The 14512-nt window shown below is 44.7% G+C and overlaps 1 protein-coding gene across 1 annotated transcript in view; it reads right to left on the bottom strand.

The window, feature by feature from the left end:
• Window positions 1-14512, bottom strand: part of wds (WD repeat-containing protein wds) — a 129818-nt gene that overhangs the window by 14913 nt on the left and 100393 nt on the right. Inside the window, exons 11-12 of the mRNA XM_075678071.1 lie at window positions 12438-12471; window positions 11491-11565 (exon numbers count right to left, since the gene is read on the bottom strand). Of these exons, the coding sequence (XP_075534186.1) occupies window positions 11491-11565; window positions 12438-12471 (109 nt within the window). The remainder of the gene's footprint in view (window positions 1-11490; window positions 11566-12437; window positions 12472-14512) is intronic.

The raw sequence follows: 14512 nt of genomic DNA, 5'->3' as shown, positions 1-14512 counted from the left end.
GAATGTTAAGCATTACTTTAGTTTTCTGCAGATTAATTTTTAGACCCACTCTTCTGCTTTGCCTCTCCAGGTCAGTGAGCATGCACTGCAATTGGTCCCCCGAGTTACTAAACAAGGCAATATCATCAGCGAATCGCAAGTTACTAAGGTATTCTCCATTAACTTTTATCCCCAATTCTTCCCAATCCAGGTCTCTGAATACCTCCTGTAAACACGCTGTGAATAGCATTGGAGATATCGTATCTCCCTGCCTGACGCCTTTCTTTATAGGGATTTTGTTGCTTGCTTTATGGAGGACTATGGTGGCTGTGGAGCCGCTATAGATATCTTTCAGTATTTTTACATACGGCTCTTCCACACCCTGACTCCGTAATGCCTCTATGACTGCTGAGGTTTCGACAGAATCAAACGCTTTCTCGTAATCAATGAAAGCTATATATAAGGGTTGGTTATATTCCGCACATTTCTCTATCACCTGATTGATAGTGTGAATATGATCTATTGTTGAGTAGCCTTTACAGAATCCTGCCTGGTCCTTTGCTTGACAGAAGTCTAAGGTGTTCCTGATTCTATTTGCGATTACCTTAGTAAATAGTTTGTAGGCAACGGACAGTAAGCTGATCGGTCTATAATTTTTCAAGTCTTTGGCGTCCCCTTTCTTATGAATTAGGATTATGTTAGCGTTCTTCCAAGATTCCGGTACGCTCGAGGTCATGAGGCATTGCGTATACAGGGTGGCCAGTTTCTCTAGAACAATCTGTCCACCATCCTTCAACAAATCTGTTGTTACCTGATCCTCCCCAGCTGCCTTCCCCCTTTGCATATCTCCCAAGGCTTTCGTTACTTCTTCCAGCGTTACCTTTGGGATTTCGAATTCCTCTGGACTAATTTCTCTTCCATTATCGTCGAGGGTGCCACTGGTACTGTATAAATCTCTATAGAAATCCTCAGCCACTTGAACTATCTCATCCATATTAGTAATGATATTGCCGGCTTTGTCTCTTAACGCATACATCTGATTCTTGCCAATTCCTACTTTCTTCTTCACTGTTTTTAGACTTCCTCCGTTCCTGAGAGCATGTTCAATTCTATCCATATTATACTTCCTTATGTCAGCTGTCTTACGCTTGTTGATTAACTTCGAAAGTTCTGCCAATTCTATTCTAGCTGTAGGGTTAGATGCTTTCATACATTGGCGTTTCTTGATCAGATCTTTCGTCTCCTGCGATAGTTTGCTGGTATCCTGCCTAACGGAGTTACCACCGACTTCCATTGCACACTCCTTAATGATGCCCACAAGACTGTCGTTCATTGCTTCAACACTAAGGTCCTCTCCCGGAGTTAAAGCCGAATACCTGTTCTGTAGCTTGATATGGAATTCCTCTATTTTCCCTCTTACCGCTAACTCATTAATCGGCTTCTTATGTACCAGTTTCTTCCGTTCCCTCCTCAGGTCTAGGCTAATTCGATTTCTTACCATCCTGTGGTCACTGCAGCGCACCTTGCCGAGCACGTCCACATCTTGTATGATGCCAGGGTTAGCGCAGAGTATGAAGTCTATTTCATTTCTAGTCTCGCCGTTCGGGCTCCTCCAGGTCCACTTTCGGCTGTCCCGCTTGCGGAAGAAGGTATTCATTATCCTCATATTATTCTGTTCCGCAAACTCTACTAATAACTCTCCCGTGCTATTCCTAGTGCTTATGCCATATTCCCCCACTGCCTTGTCTCCAGCCTGTTTCTTGCCTACCTTGGCATTAAAGTCGCCCATTAGTATAGTGTATTTAGTTTTCACTCTACCCATCGCCGATTCCACGTCTTCATAGAAGCTTTCGACTTGCTGGTCATCATGACTGGATGTAGGGGCGTAGACCTGTACAACCTTCATTTTGTACCTCTTATTAAGTTTCACAACAAGACCTGCCACCCTCCCGTTAATGCTATAGAATTCCTGTATGTTACCAGCTATATTATTATTAATCAGGAATTCGACTCCTAGTTTTCGTCTCTCCGCTAAGCCCCGGTAGCACAGGACGTGCCCGCTTTTTAGCACTGTATAGGCTTCTTTCGGCCTCCTAACTTCACCGAGCCCTATTATATCCCATTTACTGCCCTCTAATTCCTCCAATAGCACTGCTAGACTCGCCTCACTAGATAACATTCTAGCGTTAAACGTTGCCAGGTTCATATTCCAATGGCGGCCTGTCCGGAGCCAGTGATTCTTAGCACCCTCTGCTGCGTCGCAGGTCTGACCGCCGCCGTGGTCAGTTGCTTCGCAAATTTCAAATTGCTTTAAATATTCATATTTCCTTAAAACAATTCGGGAACAGAATGAACTTAGTCCTCATGTTACTAACCCTTTATATTTGAATAACTTTATGACTTCGATTGGCCGCCAACTTCAACAGCGTTCGCTCGGAGCTTGCCCCTCATTGATCATCGAGGAGGGAACGGCCCGTAGACGAGACTACGTAAAACAAACTGGTTTAATACATCGCTACGAGCAAGCGAACATAGAGTAACTGAGCACCGTAGTGTATGCCAGCAACTACAAAAGTTAGAAGCAAGGTTCTTATCTAAAGAGCCGCATGCTCTCTCTCCATATCCCGTACGAGGTTCCGTCTTAACAGCACTGGAGTCTGGAACAAACAATTCCAATGCGTCTTTATGCTTTGAAGGTGGCATTGGCGTTATTTGTGTACTTGCGCATGGCGTGCCGTTTATTCAGTGTGTATTTGAATGAAAAAAAAAGAAAGCTATTTCGTAGCATAGCATGTGCGCACAAAAAAGAATGTGTCGCGGGCACAGGCAGAAGAAAAAAGAACTGTGCATGCAGCATGAGGGGGAGGGGGGGGGCAGGTAGTGGGCCAGACAAGTCGGTATAATAATAAAAAAAAGCTACTTTGGAGAGGAGGTGCCACGCAGCTGCTGTTCCTGTTGCCATAACGACATAAACAACCATGTGCGCCGCCAGTTTCATAAAGTATGACTCGCCCAAAAGGGCTGTAACTGAAGGACACCTTGGCGTTAGCGTCGGAAAGAGCAGCTGCATTAACTCGACCAATGGGAGCCATGCGGCGGTTCACATGTCTCTCTGGAACACGAGCACGGTTAGTCAGAGTTTCCTACAACATACTAGAAGAAACTCGAAGAAAGGTGATTAACTGAGGGGCCCGATTTTTATTCGTCATATCATAAGAAGCTAACCAACACTGACAGCAAGGACAACATAGGGGAAATTACTTGTGCGGAATGAGATAAAGAAATGATAAATTAATGGAAATGAAAGTGGATGAAAAAACAACTTGCCACAGGTGGGGAAATATGGGATCGTTCCCCACCTGCGGCAAGTTGTTTTTTCATCCACTTTCATTTCCATTAATTTATCGTTTCTTTATTTAATTTATTAACCACAAGTAATTTCCCCTACGTTGTCCTTGGCGTCAATGTTTGTCGGCTTCTTATGATATAGAGGGAGCTCTGGCACTGCAGTCGTTGACCAACCATGTGAATGATGGGAAGTACGTGGATTTGTCTTAACTTCGTGCTTGTGGATTGAGATGTTCTTGCGACTTTGTTTACTATGCTTTATGTGCCTTCATTATCATAAATTTCAGAGCAATCTATACTCTTCGAAGTGCAGAAGACTGTGCGGACACGCTCAATCAGCACTAATTGCAATAATTGAGCTTGTCGAGGTGCCCAAATCGAAATGCGTCAAGCGCCTCAAGTCACTGGCATGCCCGCAATAAATTCATAAGGGTGTTTCACATCGCCTATCAATGTATGCGTCCATTGTTTAATGGTTTCAGTATCAGGCTTCTGTGCTAGAGGTCCTGTGTTCGAATCCTGCAGTCGGACAATTTTAGTAATGTTAATTTAATTATTTATTACACAGTACATTGTTGAAAATGATCAGCTTACAAAGTCACAAAGCCGTTTGAAGCCAGAATGACGACGCTTAGGCAAATCCATGTACTTCCCATAATTACCATGCTGGTACAACCGCTCCCACTGCAGCTCGCATAGGCACTACCTCCAGAGTTCCCTCTAGTAATTATTGTATGAAACTCTATGGTTACAGTGAGCTATACTCGCGGACAACTTTCTGTGGCAATGAAGGGAAAGCTACGGGCATATGGCTGCTGCACATGTGTTACAGCGCCAAGCAGTCCGCCAGCGTTGGACAGTGCTTTTGGTTGCTTGGAAAAGGTGCTCAACGACACAGCTTCATGTGCGATGGTTTCGCGTTTGCCCAGACACTGGAGGGAGAAGCCACAAAATACGTAAACTTTCACATTCAGTGGTGTGTTTTATCTTATTTAACCCTTTCGCTGTCACGGACCATACCGGTACGTCTTCGCGCTTCACCCCCACTGGCCGCGCCATCTGTTGAATCTTTCTACAAGTTCGTATTTTCGCCCCGCACTGTGTTGGTACATGTATTGAAGGGTACGGTGTGACTGCCACTCCCCCCTCTCTCTTTGCTGAGTGGCGCGATGGTTCCAAGTTCGCTGGATCATGCGTCGCGCACGTGTGGTTATGGGTTCAAGGGTTGTTCTGCCAACTCCGCTGGTTTGAAGTTTTTATTTTTCTTCTGTTGGGTGTGTCTGCTACGGCGCGTCAAGTTCAGGCGCACGTGCCGTTGCCTCTCCGAAAAGAGTGACTCGATTGCTGCTTCCGCTCTCTCGCCACACCCTCGCTTCCGACTTGCAGCAGTAAACGTAAAGCCCTTCGAACTTTGTTTTAGCCTTTTTTCATCTCCCTCTGTCTTCTTGATCACACAACCTCCAATTTCTCTCCGTTGTGCGGGCGACTGAAAGCGCATCCTCCCTGCGCGTGTTACTTTCGGATGCTGAGCGCGCGGGACCTTCGTCTGCTCTTTGGAGCGGTGGCTCTTCCGATTCAGAATACGAGCCGAGCTCGGATTTGGACTCGGACAGCGTCTCATGCAAGGAAGAGATGAGTTCCGCATAGTCAGATTCGGATGTTGAACGAATGTTATAGTCAGGCTGATGATGATGTTTACTAACAACAGCTGCAGAACATTGAAATGTGCATATTGCATTGACTATGTTATTTGTATACCAATCATAATCAAAAATAAATTGCTATGTTCATTCCCTGTTATGCTCGTTCCCTGAAACCAAGTCGACACTGGGGGTGCGTCACGGCCAGAAAGGTCCGACAGTGAAAGGGTTAACTGTTGCTAATAAGGTGTTTATGTATTCTGTTCCAGAGCTTAAAGGAACGTGGATGAAAACACTGGACTCTTTTTAGAAGCGCCATGAGAAGCGCTCTCACTTGTGCGCACTTTGCCTCCGTAGCTTTCCCTTCACTGCCACACAAAGTTGTCCATGCCTGGAATACTGGGAGAGTGTCCAAAATGCTGGCTCCCACATGAGGCCTTTGCGGGTAACTGCCGCACTGCACTGATGCTTTGCCGGACCCGTGGGCTCTCTGCGCTCAGGAAGCAAGCGGAAAGCCAGCGGCATCTGCTAGGCGCTGTAGTTTTCTTGTGTTCAGTTTCTATGCGAGACACTTGGAGGCTATTTAACTTCAATGGTGCGGTACGGCATGGAACTTGCCCATCTTTAAGCGTTGTCCATCTTTAAGCGCTCAGCTGACTAATGTATTCTTTCTTGGTTAGTAGAATAAGGCGACAGTATTCCCACTTTGTTTTCAGAACGAACTTCCTAGTCACATAGCCGCAAATGTAAAAAATGACCCTTTCATCACTTTTTTGAGACATGCGTTTGGCGTGATACAGTCCTGCAGCGAAAAGGTTGCCTTCTTCTATCAGCCTTTTGATCAAGTCACGTTCATCTGGCTTTGCACCACCTGCGTCATCTTTATCAAGAAGTGCAGCGAGTACACTTGGGTCTGAATTGATGCAATGATGCAATGCCTAGCAATGCGGCGGAGGCACATAACCACGGAATGAGCGAAGAGAAGTGAGAAAGTAAAGAAACATCAGGAGCGGTGATGCAATGTGGAGACGACATTACGCCGTATAATAGCTCAATATGAGGAAAATTAAAATTTAAATTCTGGGGTTTTACGTGCCAAAACCACTTTCTGATTATGAGGCACGCCGTAGTGGAGGGCTCCGGAAATTTCGACCACCTGGGGTTCTTTAGTGTGCACCTAAATCTAAGTACACGGGTGTTTTCGCATTTCGCCCCCATCGAAATGCGGCCGCCATGGCCGGGATTTGATCCCGTGACCGCGTGCTCAGCAGCCCAACACCATAGCCACTGAGCAACCACGGCAGGTCAATATGAGAAGCGAGAAAGGTTAGGAGACTGGAGGTGATGATGTAATGCAGAGATGACATTACTAAGATTACGCCATATAACTAGAAAGGCGCAGGGGCTTTACATATGATAGGTGAATGAGAAGAGAGAAAGGAGCGAGTCTCAACGTGATATGACGTGGAGACATCTGTTGAATCTACCAGAAGCATTGAATCTTGCATCTGCGTCACCTGCATTCTTCCGGCCCCTCCTCCTTTTAGGAAACTTTCCATTTGTACAATTTTTTTTTCTAGATAGAAATGAACATAGAGCTATTACTGGCCCAGCTGTTTACGCATTTGTTTTGTGAAAGTGTAACTGTTGCAACAGCCTTGTTATATAATCGGCGAGTCCTCTCTTAAATCATCAACATGTAACTTGTCTCATGCTATCATATGCAAATGGCCCACCAGTGGGATAGTTGTAAGCGTAATTTATTGTATAACGTAGGATTGTTACATAAACTAGCAAGCATTTATTGCGTCATGGCAGTTCTCAGGAAAAGCTTCACCCTCCCAGTATTCTAGGTCACCCTAACACGGCTTCGTCCAATCAGGAACGAAGGCGCAAGATCGGACCATAAATTGACATAACCATCTCATGCACACACCTGCAAGCACCTGGCGCCAACTTGTCGCGTCGGCAGACGAGAAGAGTGGAGCGTCCGAAGGACGAGTAGGTGCTGCTGGTACACACACGCACACACACACGATAGTGTCTGAGCGACTTGTCGGCGCCTCTCTAAATCTAAAGAGCCTTACGCTTACTCAAATGATATTGCGCAACAAAAAACGACACGGACGTGAGAGGACGACACACCAAGCGTCCTCTCACGCCCATGTCGTTTTTTGTTGCGCAATATCATTTGAGTAATGGATTACCAACGTGCCCGGAATGCTGCTCTCATCGAGCCTTACGCTTCCCAGCCTTTTGGCGCCATCAGCAAAGGTCTTCCCATGCCCGATTTTGAATGTCTCTGCGTTTCACGCTCGTGCTAACAGTTGCACCTTTTGTTTAGTTGTTTATTTACTTCACGAGCCATGACAATTAATTAGCTGAGCTAGTGTACGCTTAGTGCACAAGCGAGTAGTCACTCATGTATTTGAAACAACAAGAAGAGTTGTTTTCCATGCATTTCACACAAAAAAAAAAACGTTATTTAACAATAAACTACGTAAACAATGAATGAAGGCACGCCGTAACAACTGGGTTTGTCTTCTCGAGCACTCAAATGCATCGCGTTAACACTAATGTACATTGGAAAGTGAAAGACAACTGCTGAGAAAACAAACGGGCGTGACGTGCAAATACGCACCCCAATATAAAAATTTTTGCTAAAAGTGAACTTTCAACGGGAGAGCTTTTCTTGTAGTGACATTGCTGATATGAATCCACACAGAATGAGTAAGTGTTGCTCAAAGACCAATTCAGTCTTCTCACTCGCATGCCTCCTAACTGTACATACATTGGCAGCCGTTGCACTTCCATCAACGAGAACCGATGATTGCTTCGCTCATTCGTATCAACTGATACTCCGGGCAGTAAAACACATTTGAAATATCAAGTCGAGTCGCGCTTTCTAGAACCTGCAAATGATCGCATATTCACAGAACAAATGCATGTGCATGTCACGATAATGTGAATGGCAGTGCACGAGCGGTGACCATGACATTGTATGCTGACTTTTTCCACTTTAACCCCTGATTGTTCAGATGACGATGTATCACTGAATAAGACAGATTGTTGCTTTTTTTTTATGCGATAACATTTAGAAGCTCATTTCACAGAAAATCCGTTGTTGCCATTGTCGGCATCTGTTGGCCGTGAGCGAAAATTTCCAATAATAGCAATAAATAAATAGACAACCTGAAAATAAAATTGCGGGCTGGGGATTCAACCCCAGGAACTATGGGTTAAGAGACCAGCATGATTGCTCACTCAGCCACTGTCGGTCGATGGTGCGCACGCTAATAATCGGAGTTTTATATAAAAAAAAAGAGTTTGAACGGTGCACACGCGCGTGCCTTCAATGCTGCGTCCACTTCCCCTTCGATAGGGTCCTGCCAACAACAGCCTCCCATGATTTCCGATGCGAACGTAGCATGTTTACGCAATCGCATTCCACTCTGAACTATAGAAGTCTTCAATTGTTGTGCTAGCCGTGATACACTCAGCCATGTTCATACTCACGTCTACTAACACTCATGAGCGCTCACTCACATTCACACTCACCCGCACTCACGTTCACGCTCACCTCCACTCATCCACATTCACACTCACGTTTCACAATCACCTCCACTCACTCACACACACTCACCACATTCACACTCACTTTCACTTACACTCACAAGCACTCGCTCTTGTTCACACTCACCTCCGCTCACACTAACTGGCACTCACACTCACACCTTTTAAATGAGTGCGAGTGAGTGTAAGTTAGTGCACTCATGAGTATGTGTGGCGACCTATGGTACTCCCACATGTTGTATTTTGCTACAACACTGGGTACCAGGAAACGGTTCGCGAAACTCCATTCTTCTTTGTGTATGGTAGTGCTGCAGTGCTTCCACTAGACATTGTTTACAGCCGACAAGAACTTGGAAAACTGAAAGAAGAGTTCAGTTATGGCATGGTAGTGCGCAAAAGGCTGCAAAAAGCTAGAGAGAGTGCAGCCACTAAATCAGACTGGCGTAAGAAAAACAAAAAGACAACTTCAACAAGCACCGCAAGGACGTTGTGTTCATAAGAGGACAACCCCCCCCCCCCTCAAGACAGTGAACAGACTGTCTCCTGTGAACTACAAGATCGAACTTGCCGATAGCATAGGAACAAATATTGTGCATGTGGAGAAATTGAAGCCCTACCTGAGCCACAACAAGTCATCACCCGCGACTCTGCAAGCAAGAAATTTTTGTCGGACAAGCGAAACGAATAAGAAGAATCTGCAGTGAAGACAATGTTTATATCCACCATCTAAATGGCCTTAAATCAACGCTAGCAGAAAGAAACTATCCACAAGTTGCTCTCGATAGAGCTTATGATGTTGCGTCAAGATTGGAGAGGCAGTCAGAATTAGCTAAGAAACAGCCTACACGAGAATCTGACAGGCCACCAGCCTTTATAACAAGATATTCTAATGCCCTCCAAAACAAACAACATCCTACTAAAATACCCCCCAATATTATCAAGTAACGAGCGCCTGAGAAAAGCGTTCCTGGATGTACCAAGGGTTACCTATCACCACACTAAAGACATGTTAGTACACTCGAAAGTCTGCCATCATCATTTCCCCATAACAAAAGCATGTCACCCCAGGTGCAAAATCTGCAGGCACCTTCAAACTGACATACAAAATTCAAACGAATGCAAATCAGAAAAAAATCGCCCAGTTAAAGCACCTATAAAGCCCGACGTGGTGCGAGCACGTGCGTGCACATGCTGCGTCATGTTGGCGTGAACAACATCTATACTTTGAAGAACTGCCACAGCCAATGTAACTGGACACGGCCAACGTGGTCCAACGTGCCCAACGTCAAGATGGCTCTTGCTCCATCCGTGCGTTCATCGCGCTGACTGGCGCAGAGAAAAAACAAATGTCGCAGTTTCGCCCGAAAAACGAAGTATCGGCCGTATATGTAAACATTTGCTTACTAACTAAATTAACAAGAGCAGGTAACCATGAACACATCTCGCTCGATGACCGCGGAAACTCAGTGAAAAACACTGGAGTGAAGAAATGCAGCAATAGCAGCGAGTGAATTGACTTTCGTACAGCTCTCGCTTCAACGCGAACGAAACGTGGAAAGCACATTGTATACGAAGCTACCGGCACTATGTGCACTCTGCAAACATCACAGATTGCTTTGAAGATGAGGCCCATATGGGCATGCACTTTGGCCACGTCACAGATCGCTTTCTAGATACGGCGCCCGCAATGCCACGCTGTAAGCAGCAGCCGCCAGAGAAGGGTGTCCCCCTCTCCCTAGCCTCACCCTCGTGTGTGACAGGAGAGGGCGCGCTCCGCCCCACCTTCCTCACTCGCGCATGCGTGATTGAGCTGCGTTTGCCCGCTCACCCTCGCACACCTTCGCTCGTACACAAAGAACATGGTGCGCGGCGACAATGTTATCGTCCTTGCCGCTGATGGAAAAAGCATAGCAGCTGCACGGCGTGGCGATGCCAGCGTTGCCAACGTGCTCCTGCGCACTAGCACTCTCTCCATCTACGATGGTGCAGAGTTCAAATTATCGGTGGTGGTGCAGATTTCGGTATGAATAAGCGGGATGTGTTACATATTGCTTTCAATATACTGTTGGACAGACCGTGGTAGCTACTTCGAATTATCCGAAATTTCGGATTAACGAGTTGTGAATTAACATGCTTTTACTGTATCAGTGAAATGGGACACTCAATGAACGTCAGTTTAAACACATCACGCGGACACAGCTAAAAAGCTTCCCAAAGCCGCCTCCGAGCATTTCAACCAACCATGTCATAACTTTGATGAACTCAAACTATACATATTACAGTGAAATTTCCGTTCTGAACGAGGAAGAAAATACAGAGAATCGTACCTAATCCATAAGTTCAAGACGTAGCAACCAATAGACAAACATTTCAAAGGGAGATTTGGAATCTATTCGCTATGCTAAATTTCAAGCTATAGCTATAGTGCAAGTATTTACACTTAGTTATTTGCATTCGGTTGCTTAGTGTTTTTTTTTCCTTTTATTTATACATTTGTCTTTTTTTCCCCACGAGAACCATTTTCTGCCGCTCCTATTGCCTCTTTCAGAGAGGCAATAGCCTACTAACCTCCAGCGAAGCAGTTAATAGAGTGGTGCTGCGCACATGGCCGTTGATATGCTTGGCTGACACACTGCCGTGTCACCAACCGTGTGCACAGCACCTGTCTGTGTCAATTCTGCACCTTCGCTGCTAACACAGCTTTGATCGTTGCCTCACCCACCTGACTTGCCCCCTCTCCCCTCTAGAAGAACCCTACCCATATACTGTGCTGAGGAAAGCATATGTTACCGTGAAAAAGACAAGTCCACTTGTCAAAACGTTGGCTCCCACTTTTACTTTGCTTTTGTATTGGTCATAGTTTTCAAGAAGGCTTATATTGTAAATTGTGGTTTCTGCACAACTTTTCGTGAACCATACCTACTCTAGAGGTGGAAAAACAAGCTCTCACCTTGCCACCAGTGACAGAGAAGTTTGCAAAGATGCAGTACTTTTCATTCCTGTGCCCTGTGTACGTCTTGAGACACTGCAGAGAGAATGCTTGATTGGTGCACAAGACATGCACAATGCTTCAGCAAGCCAGCTGAACTAAAGCAACAGTGAATGACCATGCGAGCGGTGCCAAAAATGAATTACAAAATTAAACATAGAAAAGAAAACACCATAACATTTGCAACAGATACATGGTTTAGAGTGCCAATATACCTCTAGCTAGAAAGTAAGCTCAAGCGTGCAATATGCCAGAAAGCCCAGGCATTTCCAATTAAAATATGCACAAGTGAACTGCTTTCAAAACTCGTCAGACCATCCGTCGAGTATGCAGATAAAATTTCGAGTCCTTACGAAAAGCACTTAAGAAAGCCAAACAAGTTGAAAGTTAGCTGCACGATATGTAAAAAATACACACAACTAACCAGGACTTAGTTACTAGGACACAACATACTTCCGAATGTCCTTTACCTACAAGACAAATGCAGCAAGTTGTGTGCATAAGTACTCATTATTGCCAGATTGGAACTAGAGTCATTTACTGATTGTATTGATGATCCAGTACATTGCCTTGTTTACCAAAGGACTTGCAGTATTGACATATACGGATGGAGGTGGCTTTCATCACATTGAGCACAGCCAGAAGCACCCCCACCCACAGTCGTGGCTTTGGCCACGTAGTGATCATCATGTGACCTTCATGCCTGGCCTTGTTTTCCTTTTAAATCAAAAGGTGACTGCTATTTACTGCTCACTCTAGAATTAATTATTGATTTGAAGGACAAAAAACATTGTCAGTAATGTTGCCCAGTACAACCTGCCAGCCCTCATAATGGGCAACTGCACATATCTCGGCACGGCTGCATCAATCACTGTGCACTACGTGTGTCGCGACGGCAGCAAACTCACCTTGCCCTTGCTGTAGTCCCACAACTTGAGTGTGCTGAAATAAAAAGAAAATGTTAACACTGAAGCCTCGCAGCACTCGCTGCCTAATTGCCGGGCAGTAGCGCAAAGTATTTACAGCAAACGGCCAGTGAATGTTGTACCCAGCAAAGCCCAAGCAGACTTTGTCCTCTGTTATTCTATACCAGCCCACCATTGACTAAATTCAAGCAGTGCATCAGCCCCACTCACTGGGCCCATCATGCTGCTCTTACTGCCGCATTAGGACTTTTATAGTCTTTTTTTCTTGCAAAAGAAACTTAAGAAATAACACTACCTTTTTCTAAAATACTTGTTCTCATCTATGAATCAACCCCAAAAAATCTAGTCCACATTCCATCCTTACATTCTGGCCCACAAAACAGCCTGAAATTAAGCTTTAGTGAAGCACAGGGTGTGTGTGAATATACGAAACATTTAAATAATGAATCTAATGTTGTCCTAGTCGATTCAGGTCTCGAATGAAATAGTCCCTATAAAACATCCAAGTATTTTTCTAATAGTTTACATCATCAACTGCACATTATAAAACATAAAATTGAAGCAAAAATTCACTAACTTTCCCCCATCCACAGAAGACATCATGTACTAGAGCATGCTGCATCCCTCAAGAAGCCAGACTTTTCCAGTATTCGTATCGCAATAATTTTTGTAGACATAGTATTGGACAGTGTGTGTACTGTTTGGTACTATTTAAAGATGTAGCACCTGTTTCCTCTTATTAGATTAAAGATGCATACATTTCATTGCAACATACCTCATTACTGGTACAATGCGCACGTAATGCGGGGCTTGTGGGATCAGGTCCCACTGGTGGCAGGTTGCTTTTTCGTCCACTTTCATTTCCCTTACCATTTCACCATGCCAGCTAAAACAAAAACTACCAACAATTTCCCCTATGCTTTCCCTGTCTGTTGGCTTCATATGGTTGATACAATAGTGGCACCATGCGGTGCGACCACTTAGGCTAGAGAAAAAAGCATTCTGCCATTGCCACAGACATGCATTTCTGGTTTGGCTGCAAAGGTACACACAGATGTTAAGTAGCCCACAAGGCTGCCTTTATAAATTACAGCATGATCACATAGGCTTCAGTGCTATGGCAACAGACGACACTGCAAGAAATACGACCATGTTGCTGAATGGCATACTAACAGAAACTGCATCATTAATCAGCATCGATGGTATGCATGTCTGCAAAAAAAAAAAAGAAAAGCCAGTATTCATATGAAGCCCTTCAGTGTGCCTACAGACAAGCAGAACTGATGCTTGAACTCCAATTCAAGGTATTTTTTTTAATTCTTCACAATATCGAGGTTTCCAATTATTGTGGTATTCACTTTGGTCTTCAATCTGCCTTTTTCATGTTCCTGTGATGCCCTCCCATACAAGCCGCTGGAAACGTTTTGGAAGGGTGCCAGAGCTTTTGCCAATTGATTTGTGTACCAGCGCTCATGTTGAGTGCGCATTGGTTCTGCATTTTGTGGATCACAATTAATTATTAATGGTTTCTCGAGGGCAGCATGTCATTCACTAATAGACTACTGGGTGAACAGGCCTGAGTGCGCTGTTGTGCTAACAGTGCAGCCGATAAAGCCACGCTGAGTTCCATCTGCCGACGTGGCTGCCTTGAAGTTTGTTGTTGCTGATGTCAGCGCTTGCACATCGCTTTTTTTTATTTCTTTTACACATTTATTAAGCATTTTGCATATTCAACAAGCCTTCAAGCACAGCCTTCCACATCAATTTACTAAAGCGGTGCATTTGTTTATATCAACATCTACAGCCTCAGATCACTGTTATCTTTGAATATCATGAAAACAGCGCATCATTGGTATGAAATAATGTAAAAACGTGGCAAAACATACATATTTGTGCATGCATGCTGCGTTGTTCCACCCTGAGATAAGTCAATATGAGCGGCCAAGCCACTTAAACAACTGCAACTGTGATACAGACACATATATTACGGGCTGTTATTACTGGTTCTCGTTTGTTTAACTTCATCATACTTACAGTTTGCACATGCCATAAAATAT

This window comes from Dermacentor variabilis, unplaced genomic scaffold (genome assembly GCF_050947875.1).
Source record: "Dermacentor variabilis isolate Ectoservices unplaced genomic scaffold, ASM5094787v1 scaffold_15, whole genome shotgun sequence".
NCBI classification, from domain to species: Eukaryota; Metazoa; Arthropoda; class Arachnida; order Ixodida; family Ixodidae; genus Dermacentor; species Dermacentor variabilis.
Note: the sequence above shows the minus strand (reverse complement) of the source record. Positions and strands in the feature narration are given on the sequence as shown.